Below are 21,365 nucleotides of genomic sequence, written 5' to 3' on the forward strand. Positions count from 1 at the left end.
GACTGTGCACTTACCGCTGCCATGAGAAAGGTGCCCCAGCTGCAGACTGCTGTGCAGGTCTGGGGAACGGCTCTGATTTTACCTGAAAAAGTGCAAGAGCTATGTGGAAAAGCATCTCAAATGCAGAGGCTGGAAGCGCGGTCTGTGCCATGAACATACCTGTAATGTAAGCCAGCAGCACTGCACACTCGTGACCAAAACCCCAGATGTGGGGCTCTCTTCTCTACGAGACAGGACACATGCAGAAAACCGGGCACATGGAGTTAGTGCCAGATGCCCTGCGGGATGACGAAGCAATGGAGAGGAAAACTGAAGGAGAATGGGCTTAAAGGGGACATGTGGACTTTACTCAGCTGCTTAATGACACAAAGTTTCAGGGCTACACCTCTCCAATGCCAAAGGCTATGATGGCTGCTCAGTTGTCAGACAGCTTTTGAAAGAAAAATGGGCATGTAATTAATCACACAGGGTACTAAACTTACATGCAACTAGTTTTCATTTTCATAGACTCTTTGAATTTTTTACTCATGAAACTAAGCAGTCTTCCCTAAGTGTTGGCTATCAAGGTCTGCAAAAATTATTTCCTTCATTTTTTCAATGCCACTGAAAATCAAAGTTATGCAGGCCCTCTTCCACAATGGGATTAAGATAGTGTGCACAGCGTGGTGCTTAAGGAAAAAAACAAAACGATTCCTGACATGTACACAAACCATTGGGAGATCTTTGATTTGCATGAAGAAGTGAGTTACTATTGCCAGCAAGATGTACAAATTTTGAGGGAGTCCTGCAGATCATACAGAAATAATTTTATGGTGATGGCCTGTCACAGCATTTATGAGAAAGTGAGTGATGAAACAGTGAAGGCTTATCACTGTGTAGATCCCTGTCTCCCTGTCTGTATAACATGGTGGCCTCTACTTGCATGTCCCCATACTCGTTTATGGTTATCATCGAAGGAAAAAGATATTTGACCAATGACATATACCTGATCAAAAAGGAAAATATTCAAATATGTCATGCGTTACGTGGCCATGAGTATCAAGTGGGACCTTACTTCTAGGATGACTAAGGATGGGATGCCAACAGCTTTCAAATATAATGGGTACTTTTTCCACGGTTGTATTGAATGCTACCATCAACATGACTGGAATCATCCAGTACGGATGACCTTTGCATATTCATATTACACAATGCAACAAAAGATGGCCCACCTAAAGAAAGTAGATTTTAATATCAGATCTGTACGGGAGCACAAGTGAGCCACTATGAAAAGAAACAGATGGTGTGCTCATGGTCTTATCCAGGACCAAACTGCCCAGTCCCTGAATCCCAGAGATGTGCATTTGGGCAGCAGGACAAATACCATTCATTTGTCTGTACTACAAAGTATCCCCTGAAGAAAATATACATCAGTATGATTTTGGTAGGCTCTATCCTTTCATCAGCAAAATTAAAAAAACACTCTTGGGAACCCAGAAGTCCTTTTTTTGAGAATTTTGACACACTGACCATCTAATTTAGGATGGTCCAAGTACAGGTGTGTGTACCTCAGGGGCTCTTTTTCCCTGTGCTTCCCACAAGCATAAGTGGCAAACTATTGTTTTGCTTGTGTTGCACTTTGTCTGAAACCTGCCAGGCCCTCTGCACGCAAAGCAATAAAACAGAAGTCCCTTGCAGACACCTGGTGCACTCTGGAACTGAACACAGCTCTGGAGAAGGGCTACTGAGCTTGTGAAACCTATGAGGTCTGGCATTTTGAATGGAGGGGCAACAGCCTTTCCTTGGATGATGATAAGTTATACCTCTGCCAGAAGCAGGAAGCTTCAGGCTGCCCAGCCTGGTGCGCAGATGCTGACAAAAAAAAAAAAAAAAAAGCTAAATATGTTGAAAAAGATGCTCTTTTGCAGCTTGAGCGTATTAAGTAAAATGCTACAGAACACCAAGTGGCCAAACTGTTTTACATTCTCTGTGGGGTAAAATGACCATTGCAAGAAGCAGAGCGGTTGTATGGTTATCCCTCCTCCCCAGCTTCTGATGCTCTCTCCTGTGATTTATCCATAAGGATGCGGCCACTGCCCAGTGGAAGCACGCCAAAGGACATGTGACCTCGGAGTGCAACAGCAGCATTTCTACAGCTTTCCTTGCCACTGTATGCTTGTGGCTTTCCTATCCCTCGGGTGCCCTGCATGACCCTTGCCTTTACCACAACACAGGCGCTGGGACAACTGCGAGTCATCCAGGGGATGGGATCCCCCCAGTCGGTGACTATTTAGGGGAGCTGATGAGTGATAACCATGTTACTGAGTTGGGGTCTTTCAGGTCCCAAATCCTACCGCTACTTGCAGTTTGGAGGCAAGCACTGCTTAAAAGTTAAAGGCTTGACTCTTAAGTGCAACAAACAGAAAAGGTCCATTTTTCTCTGAGAGCCCAGGGCTGCTGGGCAGGGATGGGCAGGCCTGGCAGTGCCCACAGAGCCCTGGCAGCCCTTTGGTGGCCTCCTTGGAGGGGTTATAGCCCTGGAGCACACTTCAGCTTGCTCACAGCCCCCTACCCATTTTTACTACCCCCAGCCCCCAAACAGGGGCTGATCCCCAGCCTTGGACAGCAGGGACCACAAACCTGCCCTTCGCTTTGGTTTAATTACTTCCATTCACACTTAAACTTCCATTACTCATAGAACGGTTTAGGTTGGAAGGGACCTTAAAGATCATCTAGTTCCAATCCCCTTGCCATGGCCAGAGACACCTCCCACTACACCAGGTTGCTCAAAGCCTCATCCAGCCTGGCCTTGAACACCTCCAGGGATGGGGCATCCACAACTTCTCTGGACAACCTGTGCCAGTGTCTCACCACCCTCGCAGTAAAGAATTCCTTCCTGGTATCTAATCTAAATCTATCCTCTTTCAGTCTAAAACTGTTACCCCTCATCCTATCGTTACACTCCCTGATAAAAAGTCCCTCTCCACCTCTTCTGTAGGCCCCCTCTTAGGTAGTGGAAGTCATTTCATTACCTCTTATTAAAGAATATTTATCCAATTTATACCCACACTATTATGGGTGTACATTTAAATTATAGATTTTTTTTTAGTATATATATAGCACATACACACTAAATAGGCACATATAAAAATACATATAGGAAATGAAAGAGCTGGCATGCCTCAAATTGCATTAAGATGGTGCTTTGCTCTTGTGTTGTGGCAGGAATAGAGGCTTTGTTACAACTTTTCCCAGGATATTCTTCCATCGTTTCTTGTTTCCCTCTCATTCACAATACGCAGTGCCAGCCTATTCAGCTCTTCAGCATTTCTACACCGTTATAACAGTCTACGCTCACCATTTCCAGTCCGCTCCATACCAAGTAGTCCAGCAACTGCATAAGGGATGAGTAAAAACAGTTTTCTTTTCAAAACAGAATTATTTTTTTTCCCCCATAGAAAAGAAAAAAAACCCACAACCCTCAAGTTTTAGGTTGTGTTTACCTTTGACAGTATTTTCAAACAGCAGTCACAGAAGCAAACCAGGAATGTTTCTCATTTTAATTGCATAAAACCAACATGAATAAATTTTATCAAGCCTGTAAGTATACAGAGGTGTATTTTTTAATATTTTTGTGTATTTTTATTTACAAAAGGAAAAATGAGCCTACTGTTTTAAAGCCAAATAAAAAGGATAATGCTAAAAGCTGAAGAAAAGACAGAAGAATGTGTGGGGTTTTACTTTTAAAAAAGTATCTGAAAGACAAACAGAGGACAGACAGGGAGAGCTAACAGCAGGAGTGGCTGCTGATGCCCTTGAATTGGGAACAGCTTCTGAAAACCCAACTCTTTTATCCCTTACTTAACGTGTGGTTAAAAAGTCCAAAAAAGTTTAAGTAGTCCTTCAAACCTCAGATGTACTCTGGGGCACTTGAAGCTTAATAGCCGTATTTTTCATTGAGATGAGTCTTGCCATCACCGCTTTGACCTAATGAACAAAGAGAAAGAGTTGCATTATTATTTTTACCCCGTCATCCAAGATAAATTTGTATCCGAATATGAAAGACTCTCTAGGCAGCACTAGTCAGACAAGCACAAAGAGTCAGACTGGATATTACAATTCTAGTAGTCTTTTGATTTATACTTACAATTCCTTTTAACATTACTAATAGTATCAAGATTACATCATATATACCTGGTTTTAGTGTTTTGTTTTGTTTTTTTTTTCCTCTTTTTTTTTTTTTCCCTGGTGTCCTCATTATGCTAGCTTAGAAAGAAGATGTCTGATTATTAGCAGGCAGAGACAGAAAAAGGAGCTCCCTCTTACGGACACAGCTCACTTGGCTATCCCAGATCAGACCTCTGAGTTACTGTATCAGGTATTTTGTTCCAGTGGATCGTATGTCAGAGAAGTACAGCCTTTTCACTGAAGCATGATCCACCAGATTACATTTTTCTTTAGTGAAATTTATTCTCATTTTTCTTATTCTCTTTGGAGCCTATCTATATTACAAGTCTGCAACAGTCTTATAAAAATTATAGTAATGAATCTTCCAAATGAAATCTAAGCTTTGAACTTACTACGAAAACCTCAATGCATAAAAACGAATGTCTCATTTTAGAGAAACTTAAAATTCATTACACTGTTTAAGAATAACCTCACTTAGCTAAAAACACTCTGGAACTGAAGTAGAAAATTTGTTCAACTTTAACATATGTTGGATGCATGAATCAATTATTCAGTGCCTTCACCAATGCGTTATCAAGACTTCTCTCCAAAACACATGACCCAAAGCTTGTATTCCAATGTTTTTTTGCAAAAATCTGCAGTGAAGATTTGCAGATCACAGACTTTATGAAAACTGAGAATACTAAGGTTGCTGGAGCATTTATCCCTAGCGAAGGTTTGAGCTTGTCTTTCAACTACATCATCATATCAATGTGCATGAATGGAGTTAGCTCTCTCAGCTATTACAAAACTGAAAAACAAACTTCAGGTGTATCTGTCCATTGAGATGAAGCTACTACAGACATGGTCTGTATTTCACTGCAAGACTTCCATGGCAATACAACAAATATGGGGCATAACATGCCAGAAAACATCAGGTTCTGTGTAAAGTATTCCCAAATTTCTTTTTTCTCAGGAAGTTACAAGGACACCCTGGCTACTTATTAGGTCGATTCTTGAGTTATAAGACTAAAAACGGTAAGGAGGTGGTTGATACCTGCAGGAGGAATCCATACACAGTAGTCCGGGTCATCATCTGGGTACTGTGAGGAAAAAAAAGGTTGTTGGACCTGCAAAAGGAGAAAAGATTTTTAAGGTGCTGCACCCTGCCAGCAATGTGTCACAGCCTCTAAATCTCTCATTAATTCAGAGACAATACTGAAAGGTGAGGGTTATTTCTACAGGAGTCAGGGATGAAATCAATAATACTGAGGAAAGAAGAAATATCAAACCCTCAAACAGATCCAGTTTATTCCCAGTAGAGTCACAGGAAAAATAGAAACACTGGTTAGATGGGACCTCTGAAGGTCATCCAGTCCAATCTCCCCATCAAAACAGGACCACTGCCAACTGTCCACGTCTGGACAGTTTAGTCTTGTCATCCTAATGTTTGGTAGTGTCATTTGACACAGAATTTCTTTACACAGAGAAATGATTTAGAGTAGGATTTTCAAGAAGGGCTTTACTGATTTCAACGTGCAATCCCACTGAAAACTTCAGGTTTAAGTTGACTTTCAAACTGGAGTATAGAGACGTTCAGCTGTTATTTAAGGGTAACAGTTTTTCAAAAGAAAAGAAAACCCAATTTTTTCATGTCTCACTGGCATCACTGAAATGTTTAAAGCAAACTGAAGGAGGTCACTTGCAATTTAAATGTTGATGCAGCAATGTCTTTTTGTTCCTGGATTTTTAAGTTTTGCCCCATCAGCACCATTTTTTCAACAACTTTTGTTTTGAACAACTGCAGGTAGCTATCAAAAAAAAAATCATACAACTGTAGAGTGCAAGACTTAAGAACTCAAAATGTAGCCAAGTTACTCAGCACTGATTTGCATTACTCTGTAGTATCATGACACACTCATAAGTTATGCAGCTGAAGCAATTTTTAATTTTTCATTCCCTCAAAAACTTTCCTTCCCCAACTTGAGCTCTAAAACAGTTCTTTTGGAAGACTAATGTTTTCCAAAACATTAGACTAGAGAGCTGAACGGTTTTTAAATACGGCTTGTGAACAGTCACTTTAAAATTGTTTTTCCAGTTTTACATGATTCAAAGTTACTCCTTAAATATTAAAAGAGGAAAAAAAAAAAACAAATGTGACTTCTGCTCGATATTTTCCATGCAAGATCTGAACCCAAAGGCAGAGACAGCATATGGAAAAAGTGATTTGTGATGGGAGAGAGACTACAGCTAAGCCATCTGGTATTTGGAGAATGCTCAGTGTTGAGTGAACTCTGTGCGGATGAGAGGTGCTGACTTGACTGCCTCAGCATGAGAAGCTGCCTTCATATGGTAAATGGTGTAACTTGGGCTTTAATAGTATGAATTTACTCTTGCTTTCTTTATCAACACAGTTTATAGGCTAGCAACAAGAGACAATTCTAAAGGCTGTGCCTACCCAATCCTTGGGTCCTTTGCCAGGACTAACAAGGTGTCAGTTAGTACACACAGGCTGCAGGGAGTTAAATTTCTTTAAGTGAGTGGTGCAGAACTAAAATTAGACGGCCACCACAAAGAAATCATCATAATGGGCAGAACTCATGGCCCACCACAAAGAAATTGTCACAATGGTCAGAACTCATGGCCCACCACAAAGAAATTGTCACAATGGTCAGAACTCATGGCCCACCAAGCAACAGTAACCTTCTTTGATGGCAGTCAGCAGGAGGGTGGGGTGCACTCTAAAGGGAAGATGCTCACAATCGTGAGGCTGAGAGCATGCTGTCACAGTTCCCCACCAGCTCCAGGAAGGCAACAATTGCCTGTGTCCCAAAATGGCCAAGGCTTATATACTTTACATTTTAATACAAATTTTACGCACAAGAGGAACATTCTCTGGTACACCTACTCAAATTTAGTAAAAATTGAGTTGCAAAAGACTCTTAGATCTCTTAGACTTCTCTCTTTCCACATCTACAGGGAAGGATAAGGTTTGGTAATGGCAATACAGACTAGCTGCAATTTTAGTCCAGCACGTTCTGTGTCAGCCAATACACACTTCCCAAGCTACTCCCCAAGGAAAGTTTTGCAATGCCATTTCTAAAGCCCAGAGAGAACCTATGTTCTACAACACTTGTGATACAGGAGAAGAAGCAATTAGCAGAGGCTAATAGCCAAGTGAAAAGATGAAAAAATAAATTTGTTATTGAATTGAGAGCCTCTAGCATGCTTGAAACGCTGTGCTTTACCTTCTCATTGAAGACTCCAAAAATCTGTGTCCAAAGGCAGAGTGTGATTCTACTTAGTCAGCAGAAAAGCACTACTGTCACCAAGTCATATGAACTCAATCAAATTGTTACTATTTCACTAATAAAGAGACTACTAAATGATTCCTTTAATCTCTTAAGCTACAGGAGTCACGGTATCACAACTGACCTTGCTTGAGCTATTCATTTTCTTAACTTTCTCAGATGTCTCTTCAGGTTCCTTACATACTGCCGCAGATGCTGACAAGAAAGATTTGTTTTATGACACATCGTGAATGATCAGGTCTATCAAAAATAAGCTTATAGAAAGCTCACATTAAAATGGATATATCTAAAAGGAAATCCAAGACAGCTCACTGCAACAAAATTCATACTTAACTGAACATATTTTTGTTTTTCATATATTAACCTATGTTTAATACACTATCAGTCAGCTATGTGAATGCAATTTAATAAGGTCCTATATTTGGGATTCTGTAACACACTTAGTTAATGCCAGATGTTTATTTTCTAAAAAATTATTATCTATCTGTAATCTGTATCTATTATCTATCTGTAATCACTGCAGTGACTGGTTTGGAAGGAAACGCGCAGGACCAACATGCTTTGTTTTTTTAAAAACAGTAATTTCACAGTAACATAGGCAAGAGGAAGACAAAGATAGAAGTATGCCTGTTTTTTCTGCTACTTAATCTGTGAAATACTGAGACTCTTGTGGATTAAGTCTATGGACAAGATGATGAGGACAGGATGACATATTCTTACGAGTCTGAGTTATGAAAAAAATAGAAAATTTATACAAATCTCTTCCAAATACTCAGTACACCAATCACAGTCTTTAATTTGAGGATCTGATTTTTTTTTTTTGTGTGTGTGTGTAGTCTGTCACTAACAGACTATTAGCTAATGTTATATAGTATTTGTAACTTTATAAAAGGAAAGTTCTGTCTTTCTGTAGTGTCAAGAGCTACTGCAAGAAAATATGGAGGGGAAAAAGCATTATGTTTATGCTCCTAAATTAATTATTTTTTCTTCTCTTCTCATGCTAGTTTGTTTTGGTTTTGTTTTTTTTTTTTTTTTTTTTTTTTTTTTAAGACAAAGGATCCCAAAACAGTTAATGACTATGAAAAGCAAGAACTGAAATATAGTTGAAGTGACCTGTCTTCACCATACACTTACCACTTCTCGAGCAAAACACAATCCTTCATTTGAATACTAGATTCTTCCTTTAGGCTCTAGATTAGGCTTAGTTTCCTTCTACTGACAGGAGACATCACTATCTCCTTTAGACAGTTTCTAAACCCACATGCTACTGTACAATAGAGTCTAAATTGTACTGCTCACCTTGAGATTTCTCTTGTGAGGGTCCCAATTGAGATTTATTCCGTAGTACCTTTGGCTCAGGCAGCAAATGAACCCCTGAAAAGAGAGAGAAGGGAAAAAAAAAAAAAAAAAAAAAAAAAAGAGCACGCTAGGTGAGCATTTTGCAGTAATTGTGATGAGTAGAGCATGACCATCCCTGAGACAAAGTACAAAAGGGAACTCATAGCTACATTTGTCTCAGGAAGCACCTCTTAAAAGTTCTCCAAACTATTTCATCCACCAAGTCCATCACACTACAATACTAAAGAAAAACTTGTGATCAGTTAAAACATACTTTTCAAGAGCAACCTCTGCAGCATAAAGACAAGAAGTTAGAATTAGGTTTCTGTCATCAAACACATAATTTACTAAGAAAAGTCATTACTGACTTTTCAAATGCATCAAGTTGATATAGAAAAGGGTAAATCCTTCCAACCCAAACTATTCTATGACTCGAGACAAACCACACAGGTACAAGGAAGATACCCCTCCATTACAACTTTTCAAATTATTTTTCCTCCTTACACACTGATCTGAAGCTTTACACAGACATTCGTTTTCTTATTAAGTCGCTCTCCCTGCCAACAACATGCTGTATTTTTTATCATATGGACACTCAGTTAAACGAAAGCAGGGCTTATCAAAATAAGACCTTTCTTGAGTCCAGGACATTTTTACCAAAAGCACAAAAAACTGATGGCCAAGCAGAGTTTCAACTAGAACCATGTGAAACTCATCTGTTGGCACACAGACTCTGGACTCATGGCAAAAATCTATGGAAAAGAAATCTGCTGAAGAACCTGTGACTCAAACCTTAGGAGATTTACACAGCTCTGAAAAATTCAGCAGTCACAGACTCAGCTTCATTACTGGAAAAATCAAAACCAATAGTTTACCATCCTGAAGGGATTCTAGATTCTTGTTGTTGCAAGGAGAACCATCAGCAGCATTATTTTTTTTTCCTGTTTCTTCCTCTGTTGTCACTTTCATCTCCAGATTTGAAGCTCTGCTGCTTACTGCATCTACTTCTTGCTCTTCCTCCATTTCTTCCTCTTCTTCCTCTTCCTCCTCCTCCGGTCCATCATCTTTCATTTTTAACAAGCTTTCAGGGATGTCTGGACGCTTAACAGGCAGCTTCTGTGGGAGAAAGACTTGTGCATCAGTGCTAAGATAATATGGAGGTAGATGTCACAGACATGCAATACAGGAGAAAAAACACACATTGCTGTCATAGACCCAGCTGGTAGGGAAACACTCTAAGGATGAAGACCAGTTAGGTTTTAAGGAAAAGTTAGTAGGGATTGAAGATGAAAAAATATGTCCAGTCCATAGACAAGAATTGCAGTCTTTTCAGAAGAGGAACACTGGAAAATGAATCAGTCTCGGATATGATCTTAGCTAAAAGATCAAGGAAAATAAATGAAAGTAAAGAACCAGTTGCTGAAGCTGTAGTCCCCAGACTGCCTCCGCTTGATCCTCTGGACCACAGCTGTGCCCGAGGACAGCCACTGCCGACTGTACAAGGTAGCAGAATGGCAACTCCTGACAGCAAACAGTGTACGACAGCCACTGCCTGCTCTCCTATGCACCTTCCACTGCCACAGGCTTGTGCCTCCATGCTGTTTCCATACATGGGAGAAGACATGGTTGCTACCTACAGCCTCCACAAGGTGTTTGAGAAATAGCCTCTGACTTGCAGTACTTATGAGTCCAACTTACCCCTAGGCTTCCAGTTTTCAGCTTGAATTTGCTCCCCCCTTTCATTGCACCAAAGAGAGGAAGGGTAATCTTTTTAGGCTTGCTCTCTGCTTCCTGACCATAACTCCCACTCCTAATAAAAATTAGATACAAAAGAAAACAAAGTAAGTATCAAATGTCTTATTTGTGGATTTTTTTCATTTGTAAATTAGAAGTAGGTATACAAAAATCTATTTATTTCTCTCTCCCTTGGAACACCCAAGGAAGAAGCTGCAGGAGATGACTCCTCTGTCCTACATACATATTGTAGGATTCAGACACTTTCCATACAGCAAGAAAAAAAAAAAGTAAGGAAAACAATCTCTATCAGACAGACTCCCTCAAAATTCAATTGTGCACACATACTTACATATGTATATAATATACATGTGTATATATATATATATATATATATATAAACACACTCAGAAGCCAAACCTCAATTTAAGTAAATGAATTAAGTAATTAAACCGCTAATCAAGCTGCTACTAGCTGATGAACCCAGCACAGGCCCGCTTGAATTGCAGCGGCGTTGCTAGGCAGTAGTTGAACAGCCACTACACTTGACTTCCAGCTGCATTTCACAGAGTGAAAGTGGTTTTCACATTATACATAATAACAACTGTAAAATTTTTCAGTTCCTTTTGGATACAGGTTGGGAAAAAAAAAAAATTAACAAAGCTGACACCATGCTTACAATCCCTCCCCCCTTACCCCCCCTGTGCGGGCTTATCTTACTCCACTGTTTTGGGGCATCTGCCTCCACCACAGATGCAGCAAGGGCTAAAAGGCACAGTGGCTTTTTAAAGAGATGAGCCGGGCAGTTTGGAAGGCTGTCCTGCTTTTGTGTTTAGAAAGTTGTCTATTTACTGGGCTTGCACAACTGCCCACAGACAATAACAACGGTAAAAGGAATAATTTTACACTTCAGCCAAGACTTACTGGGGCTTCAGCTCAGGCAGTTCTGCAGGCTTGACAAGCTTTATTAACCCTTTCAGCCTCTGCTGCTCTTTCTTCAGTTCAAATGACCGCAAGTGAAGCTTCTTTCGTGCCACGCTGTCTAAGGTGCATCCTGATTTTATTTCGGTCATGAATTCGTCCAAGGAATCTTGAGCTGCTGGCTGGGACTGGGCTATGCAAGATAAAAGGAAGATACATATTGTTACAGGTGGAGAGATGAGAGTTGTACTCATCAAATCCTACCTTTAGAGAATAAGGTATATAGGAAGAACTATCCTCTCAGCAAGTTTCTGTTGAATGGTGAAGTAACAGAGGTTGTTAGCCCTGAAAAGTTGAAACCATTTCTCCTAACAAAAGCCCAACAGTAAGCCTTAATCCACTTACATAACAAAACCTTTCTTAAAATTGAATGTTTCTTTACAAGTAAGTGTCTCTATTCTAAGTTTTTCATCTCACTTCAAGATCTGCTGTCCCTAAAATAGTGGCTTAAGGGTTCTTTATTTGTAGTCACAGACTAAAATAAACACAGCTACAAAGAATCCCACACCACTGCATGGGGAATGACATTTTGGCTTTCCTGGAATGTTTATGTAACAACATTTCCAAAGCTAGAAATGAATCAACGCATGATGCTGTCTCCTGCCCCTGGATGACTGAGTGCACACAAGAATAGTTTCATATGTTAAGCCAATCACACAAAATTTACCTTTGTTTTGACTGCATTTTCTAAGAAGAAAACACTGCTCTGTACTTGAAAGACAGTAACGACAGTCTTTCTACTCCACCTGATTTCAAATATTAATCATTCTACATGTATTTGACTAATTAAAGTAAAACTTGAGGAAAACTACAGCTCTAATGACCAAGAAACACATGGATTTAAAAAAAAAAAAAAAAACCAAACAAAAACAACCCAGGAAAACTCCTTTCTTGGGCTTGAACAATACTTTAGAAGTTTTTAGATTGTGTTCAAAAACAACTTGAGGGCAAACAAAGAAAAATGTAGTTGCTAGAATTTTAACAGGCCTTTTGACAGACAATCTTCTGTCTTTTAATATTATATGAAAAGTGGCAAATCCTGTATTTATTTGCTGCGTTATAAGCACTTATGTATATACGCACAAGAATAACTATGTGACAAATGAGTTATTTTCAGTTCAGCTTGAGCTAATTAAGTAGCACTTGAAATCTTAAGTGTGTACAGATAAAACAATATAACTTATTAAGACTCCATATTCAAGCAGTTTTACATGTCTTAAATATTTAGAGAAAAGTCTACTAAGGCTCATGTTTACAAATGGTCTCAATTTAAAAGGGTATTACTTATCTAGAACAAAACGGTTTACAATTTGCAAATATATGAAAGCCACAACAGTAACTTTCAAAGATATACAGAATTAAAAGGCTCCAAAAGATAAGAGATTGTTGTAGCATCCACCTCCATGCAAATATAAATGATGACAAAACATGTCATAAAAGAAATTCAGATAGAAATACACTTCTTTTTCCTCTTAACTGTTTGTATGAGCTGAGACAAAAATCATCAATGAAAAGGTATTGATAACAAAAAGTCTGAAATTCCTAGCAGGCAGGAGCTGAGCAGAATGAACATTTGATTTAAACACCAAATTTCAAATATAAGGTTTAGTGTCTAGACAGATAATTCAGAACAATTAAAGGCATAGTTCCACAGCTCACTTCTTTAGCTGCAGAACAGTGTAAGAGTGCTTCAGTCACTGAGTGACCTTCAGAGTCAGATTACCCTTCTTGCAAATGGGACTCTCTGCTGGATTCTACCAACAGTGCCTAAGATCAGGTAGTTCAGCGTACAGGGTTACTGTTGGCATTTGGTATCTGTTGCAGCAGTTTTCTACACTATTGAAATAAAATTTTACATTGCTAGGAGGTGAATCAATTGTGGCTATTATACTTTATATTCCAGTGAAAAAAGCTATAAGGCTATTTACTGCACCATCAACTTATTGATAATTTTCTTCTGAACAGGCAACCAAAGATGAAACTGAAGAGCTCTATGTACTTCATTTTCATTCAGCTGCATCCGTGAATGAGAGATACCAAGTCAATCCGCCAGTAGTTAGTTCTGAAGAACTCCAGAAAACAATTTGTGAACTTCTACTGTGATCTTTTAGACAACCACTTAATTTCTCCCAGTGCTTAGTAAGAGCTGTTGCAATTTAGCTTGTCATTCACTCTTTGGCGTCTCTACACTTTTGCCCTTAGGCTACACATAATCCTTTAGAGCATGCAAAAGTGTGTTAAGGTTTCAGAACTGTATGTAATGCAGCAGCTTTGCCAGACAGCTCATGACAGTGGTAAAAATCACCTGTGATCAATATGCATGCTTCTGGCTTACACTTGTACACAACACCTCTGATTCACCTGAAGCATCCAAAGAAATCAGAGAAAGCACAAGTATCTAGAAGACACACACATAAAGTAACTGATGATGCAATCTTTGCTATGTTTTAGCTTGCCTAGTTCTAAGATGTTCCCATCCAATGCTGAATTACTCTGTATTGCAATAAGTACTGAGACTGCAATTTTTCTGAGGCTCTAAACTAGCTGTGTAACTAGTTACAACTTACCAAACCACGATAACGTATATCAGAATTATATGCTGCTAGTAGAAGTCTATGAATGAACTGATTCTTCCTTCTCCCAGCCTCTACTACAGTATGATTTAACAGTTTTGTTGAGAAACTGTATCGGCAGAAACAAAGGCATCATAACATACAAAAGCTTGGAATTATGTCTCAGACAATATAAAGCATTAGCTTCTCCTGCTAGTCAATTGTTAGCTACTTATCAGTACCGTCATGCTGAAAAAAATTCCTTCAAACACACTGAACCGACCCATTAGTTAGAATGCTCAGTGGAACAGTACTGTTTTCTGAACAGTGATCCGGTACGATCAATCACCAATGAAAATGTTGATACAAATGAGTTTTGGTGTTGAGCTGAATTACTAGAAAGAAACACACCCATATAAAGCACAAAAGAGAGCCCAGCTGTTAGATTGCTGCGAGGCTTCTTGGAGAGAAACTCTTCCAACAAAGTGACATTTCAACCTTTATTAATGCCAACTCTGTTAAAGGTTTTTGTATGAAGAGCCAGCCTAAACACATTTCCTTCATACCTTCCTTTTATTCCACAAGACATCAGCAGTACCAGAAAGCAAGACGCAGCTATTTGTATAGTATGCTTTTAAATCTAACTCACTACCAGATACAAGCACCACTTTGGAAAGGCATAATCCTAGAAGTTGAATGGCACCCTCATAAGCTAGCAAGTTCACTGAACGTATGGGCTAAGTGCCAACTGCTGTGACTCCACACTTCTGTTTTCCCACCTTTCCTTTTTAAGGTGCATTTAGAATAAAAGAAGTGAAATAAAAGATACTGTCTTTTCTGTCAGTTGTTTGCTCTTCCCTTGTAAAGGGTTCTAGAGGGAGTGTGTGTGTGTGTGGGGGAAAGAGTTCCTCAAACTGGGTCAGTTTCACTAACATGGGCAGATAAACAATAATAATGCTCACCCTCTTAAATTCCAGGAGCTTGTACACTTATCTCCTTACCCTAACTTAGACATTGCTTTGGAAAAAGCTTCATTAGCAAGTGACTATACACACAGAGTACATGAACTATTAGATGAAGAGTGTTAAGTATCCTCTCCAGCTAACGCAGTGACCTGCAAATCTTCCTACCGCTTTGTGAGAAGTGGACACTAAAAAAAAGGACTTAAGACAGAAATCCATAAGATACATTTTAATCTCTTTACTGTTCTTTATGCAAAGCACTACAATCATATAAACTTCATGCTTTACCTTTCCCCGAAGCCTTCAGTTTCTCTGTTATCTCAGAAAGCTCATTTTCAGCTTCCTTTAGCTTTGTGACCTAGGAAAGAACAACATGCTTAGAAGATTTTTTTTTTATCTTCTTAAAATCCCCCCTTAAGAGTTACTCGAATATCCTACCATTTTATTTATTTATTTGCTATTTTAAAAGTTTACTATTTTAAAACTATTTTTCATTCACCCACTGCTGTGATCCACAAAGTAGAAGGCAATACTAAACAGGCAAAAGCAAGGTAGTATGCTTCCACTAGAACAAAGTAAACAATATTTTCAAGTATTTATAGCTATTGTCCGCAAATCAAAACCCCACTATTTTATTCTAACTTGGCCAATTGAGAGCTAAAGCCCTGAAATGATACCGGAGTTCAAGTTCACAGAGAAAGATCAAGAAATATTTTTTGATTTTCCTTCTTGGTAATAATATATGCATGAGAGAATAAGGCTGGCATGTCATAATAATTCTTCTTACCAGGGAGTCATAAGTCTCTGGTTTTTCTTCTATTTTACCAGCTTTTTTCATTCTGTTTAGTCGTTTCTTTTCTACGGCACCAGTTCGATCAAGGAAGGTGTCATCATCACTGTCATAAAAATCTTCATCTTCCCAGTTCTTTGATTTCCTTTTTCGGGATACTGGGAAAGGTAAGGGAGAAGGCAAGAAAATTATTTGCATACCACTGAGCAATAAAACAAATTCAAGAGAGCAATCTAAAATCCCTAATTTAGGGCTTTTAGAGTGATCACAGCATTTGGCTAGTTATTCACCTGCTTCTTGCCTCAGTACTCCTCGAGCATCGAGTAGCCTGCAAGCTTCCAGTGCGCACTGTATCATTGCTTCCTTCTTCTTTCCTGAATGAAGAACCTCTGCCACCAGCTGCTTCCCTGATGCATCATCCACAGGCAACCTGTTCAGTTTGAAGGATCAGAGAACAGCGCAGATACAAACAGCTTTTCACGGATGCTACTCAGATATTTTATTTATTGCTTTGGCATCGTTCTTTCCATTTCCCTCTAGTCTTTTTTTGTAAGTTAAATATTTTCACTTTTCATTTCATACATTACCAATCAAAACACAAGCACAGATTTCCTAAAGCATGCAAGTAAATTTTCCTATCACTAGTCCAAATAGTAACTCTGCCTATATTAATTCCATTGGGAATACAAGAAGTTAAAAGGTTAAACGTCAATCCCTGGATCATTTTAAGCTCCAGTATCTTGCACAGATGCAATACCAGTAACATTTTCCCAGCTGAAGCAAAGGTTTCTTAAACAGTACAATCATTGCAATGTTGTACCTACCCATTTGAGACCTATTCTGTTGACTTAATTTCCACCTCACCCTCTACTGTCTTATAAAAGAATGACATCAGTGGCCTCTTGCAGGAACCCACCAATAACTGCCTTATACCATAAAAGAACTGAAATTTGGTACACAGTAGAATGGATTTTTTTTCCTATGTCCCATTAGGAATTGAAAGATATTGTGTCCTAGTTTCTTCCCTCATATTTCAATTTCATATATTTCTCAAAACACGGGGAATCAAAAGAACCTAGACTCTTTCTTTCCTGATTTGCATCTCTAAGGAAAACCAAGTGCTGCCAGACCAGAAAGGAGTGCAGACCCTGATGCTTCAACGTCTGTCTCAGTATCAGGGCCTCTTATTAGGTTTAATTCCAGCTGGCCTCCTTGCCAAGTGTGACAAAGACAAGTTATTCCTTCAGCTTTGGTTTGTGAATTCAATGAAGTCAGCTTCTATGTACAAAAGTGAATGGAGATATACATACTTGATCCTGCATAGCCAGCTATTGTGCCCACGATCATCATATTCATATTCTAACTCCTCTCCTAGAGAGAAAAAGACAGAACGTTGAAGTAGTAATCAAAATTGAAATAATCAGGAATAATCTGTATAGCAGAGAATGTCATGTTTAAACAAAAGAGATAAAATGCCCTTGCTACATATCAAAGGACTGAATTTGCCTTCTCTCCCTCTCTTTTTATTTTTTTTAAGCCATAGGATCTTCAGTTGGTATTATGCTCATTTGGTTGTTTTTCACAATCAAGGCTTTTTTAGATTAAAAAAAAAATAATCTAAGTGGCCTCTTCATGAATATGTAGTTTAAAGAAAACACAATCTTGCCTCTGTATGTATTAAAGAAAACAACACTGAAATAACAAGAGTTTATAATCTGGACTCACAGATATTGTTTATCTTGAGTCACCATCCCTGGATGTGTTTAAGAGACATTTAGATGTGGTGTTGGGGGATATGGTGTAGGAGAGAACTTTGTAGAGTAGGGTAGATGGTTGGACTCGATGATCCCAAGGCTCTCTTCCAACCTAGACAATTCTATGATTCTATTCTATGAAGATTAATTTTTCACTTTAGCAAATGAATTGTCTATAAGTTTCACTAGCAACCATCAAGAGTTTAGACCAATTCATTATTGCCTTTTGTCTTTTTATACTTTCCAATTCAATCTCACAATCGTAGCCACCTCCAATCAGAACAGTCTGGAATTTGATGGGTTTGCATTTTTCAGCATCGCTTCAAAACGCAGGTGGGGTTTGAGTGTCACTCCAGAGGAATACAAGGTGCTCTCTGCAACTACCAGCTTAGGAATTGGTAACTAAGTCTCAGATATACAATGGTGAGCTAAATTTTAAAACAAACAAACAAACACACACACACACACAAAACCAAGAAAAAAACCAAACCACCACCAACCCTCCTGCCCTCGAAGCTGACCAAACAAAAAACCTTACCCATAATGTAATAGAAAAGTTTAGGTCCCACACCTTAATTTCCAAAAACATGAGCACAAATGTCACACTTTGCTAAATAGAAAACATTACATATAATTTAAAAAAAAAAAAGAAGTACCTTCTCTGTCAAAAAAGCCCTGTAAGGCCTTTCTAGGATCTTTCATATAGAAGGCATCTTGTACATCCTGAAAATCAATAGCAATAGGATTTTCTTCAGTCTCATCCTCCTCAGCATCCTCCCCTAGAAGACATACAAAGTGAAAAAAAAAAAAAACATGGTGAAACATTAGAAAGAGAACACCAGTATATTTCAACTTCTGTTAGTTTGAAAGAAGTAGCTATGTCATCCTAAAATTATTTCCCTTAAGTTAAATTTTATTTCTGCATCCAATAAAAAAACCACCAACCATGCTTTTTTTTTTTTTTGCTATTAGTTATTCCATTATAAGATACAGTTTTGCAGACTGCAGTTTCAGCACTTTCAAGTGTTTATGTGCTTATACATTTCCATTCAAAAAACCAACTCATTTTCTACTGAAAAGCTCGTTGATTACAATTTATCTAGCTTTAAGATGCGGACTTCCTATTTAAATTTAAAGACAGCTATACTGCACAGAAGCATCAAGCAATTCAATTTCACCTCTGGGGCAAAAGTGTGGACATCATCACAGGAACAAACCATATAACATTAACCTAAACTCTCAGTTTCATGACCTTTTACAGGTGTAAGAAAATTACCTTCTTCCTTTTAAAAGGAGCTCTAGCATAGCTCTCACCAGGTACATGCTTGCCTTGTCACAGCGCTCTTCTTTTTAAAAGGAAAAGGATTACTTTATACTCAAGAACTTCTACTTGGTGTCTGGCTGGAATTTCAACCCTAATATTCACTGAAAACTGGCTTAAAGACCTTCCAAGGTATATCAGCTGATTTATGCATTATCACTTACCCATTCCCCACGAGCAGCTCACATCACTGTTCTGACTCTTCTCACTTCTTCTCTCCTCTTTTTCCTCTTCTTCATCAGAGTCCTCTCCCAACATTGTCTTTTCTAATTTTGCTTGCTGCTGCTTACGCAGTGCCTTTAGCTGTGTCACAGTTAGTTCTGACTCAGACTCCTGGTCCTCTTCGGGTCCCTAGGTCGCAAACAGGAACTTTACAGAAGTGTTTTTTTAAAAGAAAAAGAAGTATTTTCAACACACGTGCAGATTATATACAATAATATAAACAAATCATTACAGTACCCTTCAAAAAGTGGAATTGTTAGACCATTTGTTATGGTCTGCATCCCCAAATATAATAGTTTTAATATCCTTTCTAAAAGGGGGAGAGGGGAGAATGAGCAGTACTTGTAGGAAGATCAATCTCAAATATAACTATTTTAAAGGCAGAATGCAGAATTTCTTTTAGCAGTGCCACATGGAAGAATTTGAGGAACGAGCAACTAAAACCTCTGAAGTGCATGTAGGGCACTCCACGTGCTTTCTACTATTGAAAGCTGCCCTTGATCACCAAGAAGTATCAGTGCTTTACTTTCCTGATGCACGATACTGCCGGAGAGGCTTTCCCGATACATGACACTGCGGCAGAGGACTGCCCTCTGCTCTCACGGCCGACGCTGCCCTGCCTGTTCTCAGGCCGAGCTCCCCGGCAGAGTCACCCCTCAGTGCCCAGCGCGCCAGGGCAGGGGGGCACCCCACGGCCCCTCTCTGTCCTTCAGCCCCAAACCTCACCCCAGAGCCAGCAGCGGGTATCTAAGTGCTGACAGCTTTTTTCCCCCAGCAAAACCACCACAACAGCACTGGGCTGCTCTCAAAGCCTCCAAACCACCTCACCATCCAGACGCCTTCACCTCTTTCTCCCGCCCCCCAAAAGACGCGGAGAAGTTACAGAGGGAGACGGGTAAATTCCCCAGCCCGATCCGGGGAAGCCTTTACCACACGAGTCCACCACCCCCGGCTCCGGGGAGCGCGGCGGGACTGCCCGCGCCCCGACCCACCTGCAGGAGGAAGAGGCGGGAGCTGCCGCCGAAGCGGAGCCCGTGGCCTACCCGCACCCGGCAGTAGGTGCGGGGCGGCACCCGCGCCTTGTTGAGGAAGGTGCCGTGGGTGCTGCCCAGGTCGTACACGTAGAAGCCGGCGGCGTCGGCGGCAGCGGGGCCGTCGGGGGAGCCGCCTGCGCCGCGGTACTGCAGCACGGCGTGGTGCCGCGACACTGAGGGGTGCTCCAGGGCCAGGGCGCAACCGGGCAGTCGCCCCACCAGGAACCAGCTGCCGCCCTCCAGCCGCACCGAGCCCAACGCCACGCCACCCTTCAGCACCTCCAGCCCGTAACCGGCGCCGGCCGGCGGGCGGCTGCCCCACGGCGGCTCCTCGTAGCGCGGGGCCGCCGGGCGGGCGAGGGGCGGCGGTGGGCTGGGCCCCGGCTCGCCGCCCTCCACGGAGCGGGGCGCGGCGGGCAGCGGGAGGCTCGGGCGCTTGAAGCCGGCGGGCTCGGCGGCTGCCTCCGTCTCCATAGCCTCCGCCATCTTCCCGAGTCCGTGCCCAAATAGAGTCCCCCGGGGACGAGCACCGTCGCGGCTGCAGTACCGGAGGTGGGGCGCAGCTCCGGCGGGCCGAGCAGCTCCGGAAAAAGGCGCCGCTGCCCCAGCCGCCGCCCAGGGTAGCGTGAAGGGTGAGGTAGGGAGGGAGGTGGCGGTGGTCGCTTTACCCCTCCCGGAGGGAAGGAGCGCTGGTGGCGGGGGGGCCGCTTCTGGTGGCGGACCGGGGCCGACTTCCGGCACGGCGGCCGGGCGCGGAGCGGCGGGGGCGCTGCTGGGGTACGGCGGGCGGGGGGGGACTCCGTACCGGGCGGGTCGGCGTGAGCGAGGGGGGCGGCTGCGGGCCCGGAGCTGGGCCCGGGGAGGGCGGGCAGGGCCTTGCCGGGGCGGCGGGCGAGCCGAGCGCGGCCCCCGGAGTTTCTCCACGCAAAGGTCCCGCTCGGCGAGGTGCCGGTGCGGCCCAGGTGGAGCCACACCAGCCCCCGTTACAAACAGAAATAATTTGCGCCTCACGGGTGCGTTTCTCTCTTCTTATCCCCCCCCGCCCCCCAGAAGAAGCAGCGATGTAAGGTGTGACATGCCAGCGCTGCGTCCTGATGCCGTGGTGGAAGCCGCGCTGCTGGGTGAGGCGCTGAGCGAGAGCCCTCCGGACAGTCATAAGTCGCTGTTTTCAGAGCATCGTCCCAGCGCCGGTTTCTGTTGGTGGCCGAAGCCCAGCGCTT

General features: G+C 41.4%; 1 protein-coding gene across 1 annotated transcript; it reads right to left on the reverse strand.

Annotated features, from left to right (window-relative positions):
- Positions 1-3,531: 3,531 nt before the first annotated feature.
- SLC4A1AP (solute carrier family 4 member 1 adaptor protein) lies at positions 3,532-20,631 on the reverse strand (the record flags this gene model as incomplete). The annotated part of the gene is made up of 14 exons (XM_082481912.1): positions 3,532-3,966; positions 5,204-5,276; positions 7,582-7,652; positions 8,757-8,831; positions 9,671-9,911; positions 10,494-10,605; positions 11,454-11,643; positions 15,313-15,382; positions 15,812-15,972; positions 16,105-16,244; positions 17,125-17,185; positions 18,225-18,347; positions 19,054-19,240; positions 20,104-20,631. 14 exons carry the CDS (start codon positions 20,629-20,631, stop codon positions 3,917-3,919), a joined length of 2,082 nt encoding a protein of 693 aa, XP_082338038.1. The 3' UTR covers positions 3,532-3,916.
- Positions 20,632-21,365: the final 734 nt, after the last annotated feature.

Source organism: Vanellus vanellus (genome assembly GCF_965231255.1).
Source record: "Vanellus vanellus genome assembly, chromosome: 3".
Classification (NCBI taxonomy): Eukaryota; Metazoa; Chordata; class Aves; order Charadriiformes; family Charadriidae; genus Vanellus; species Vanellus vanellus.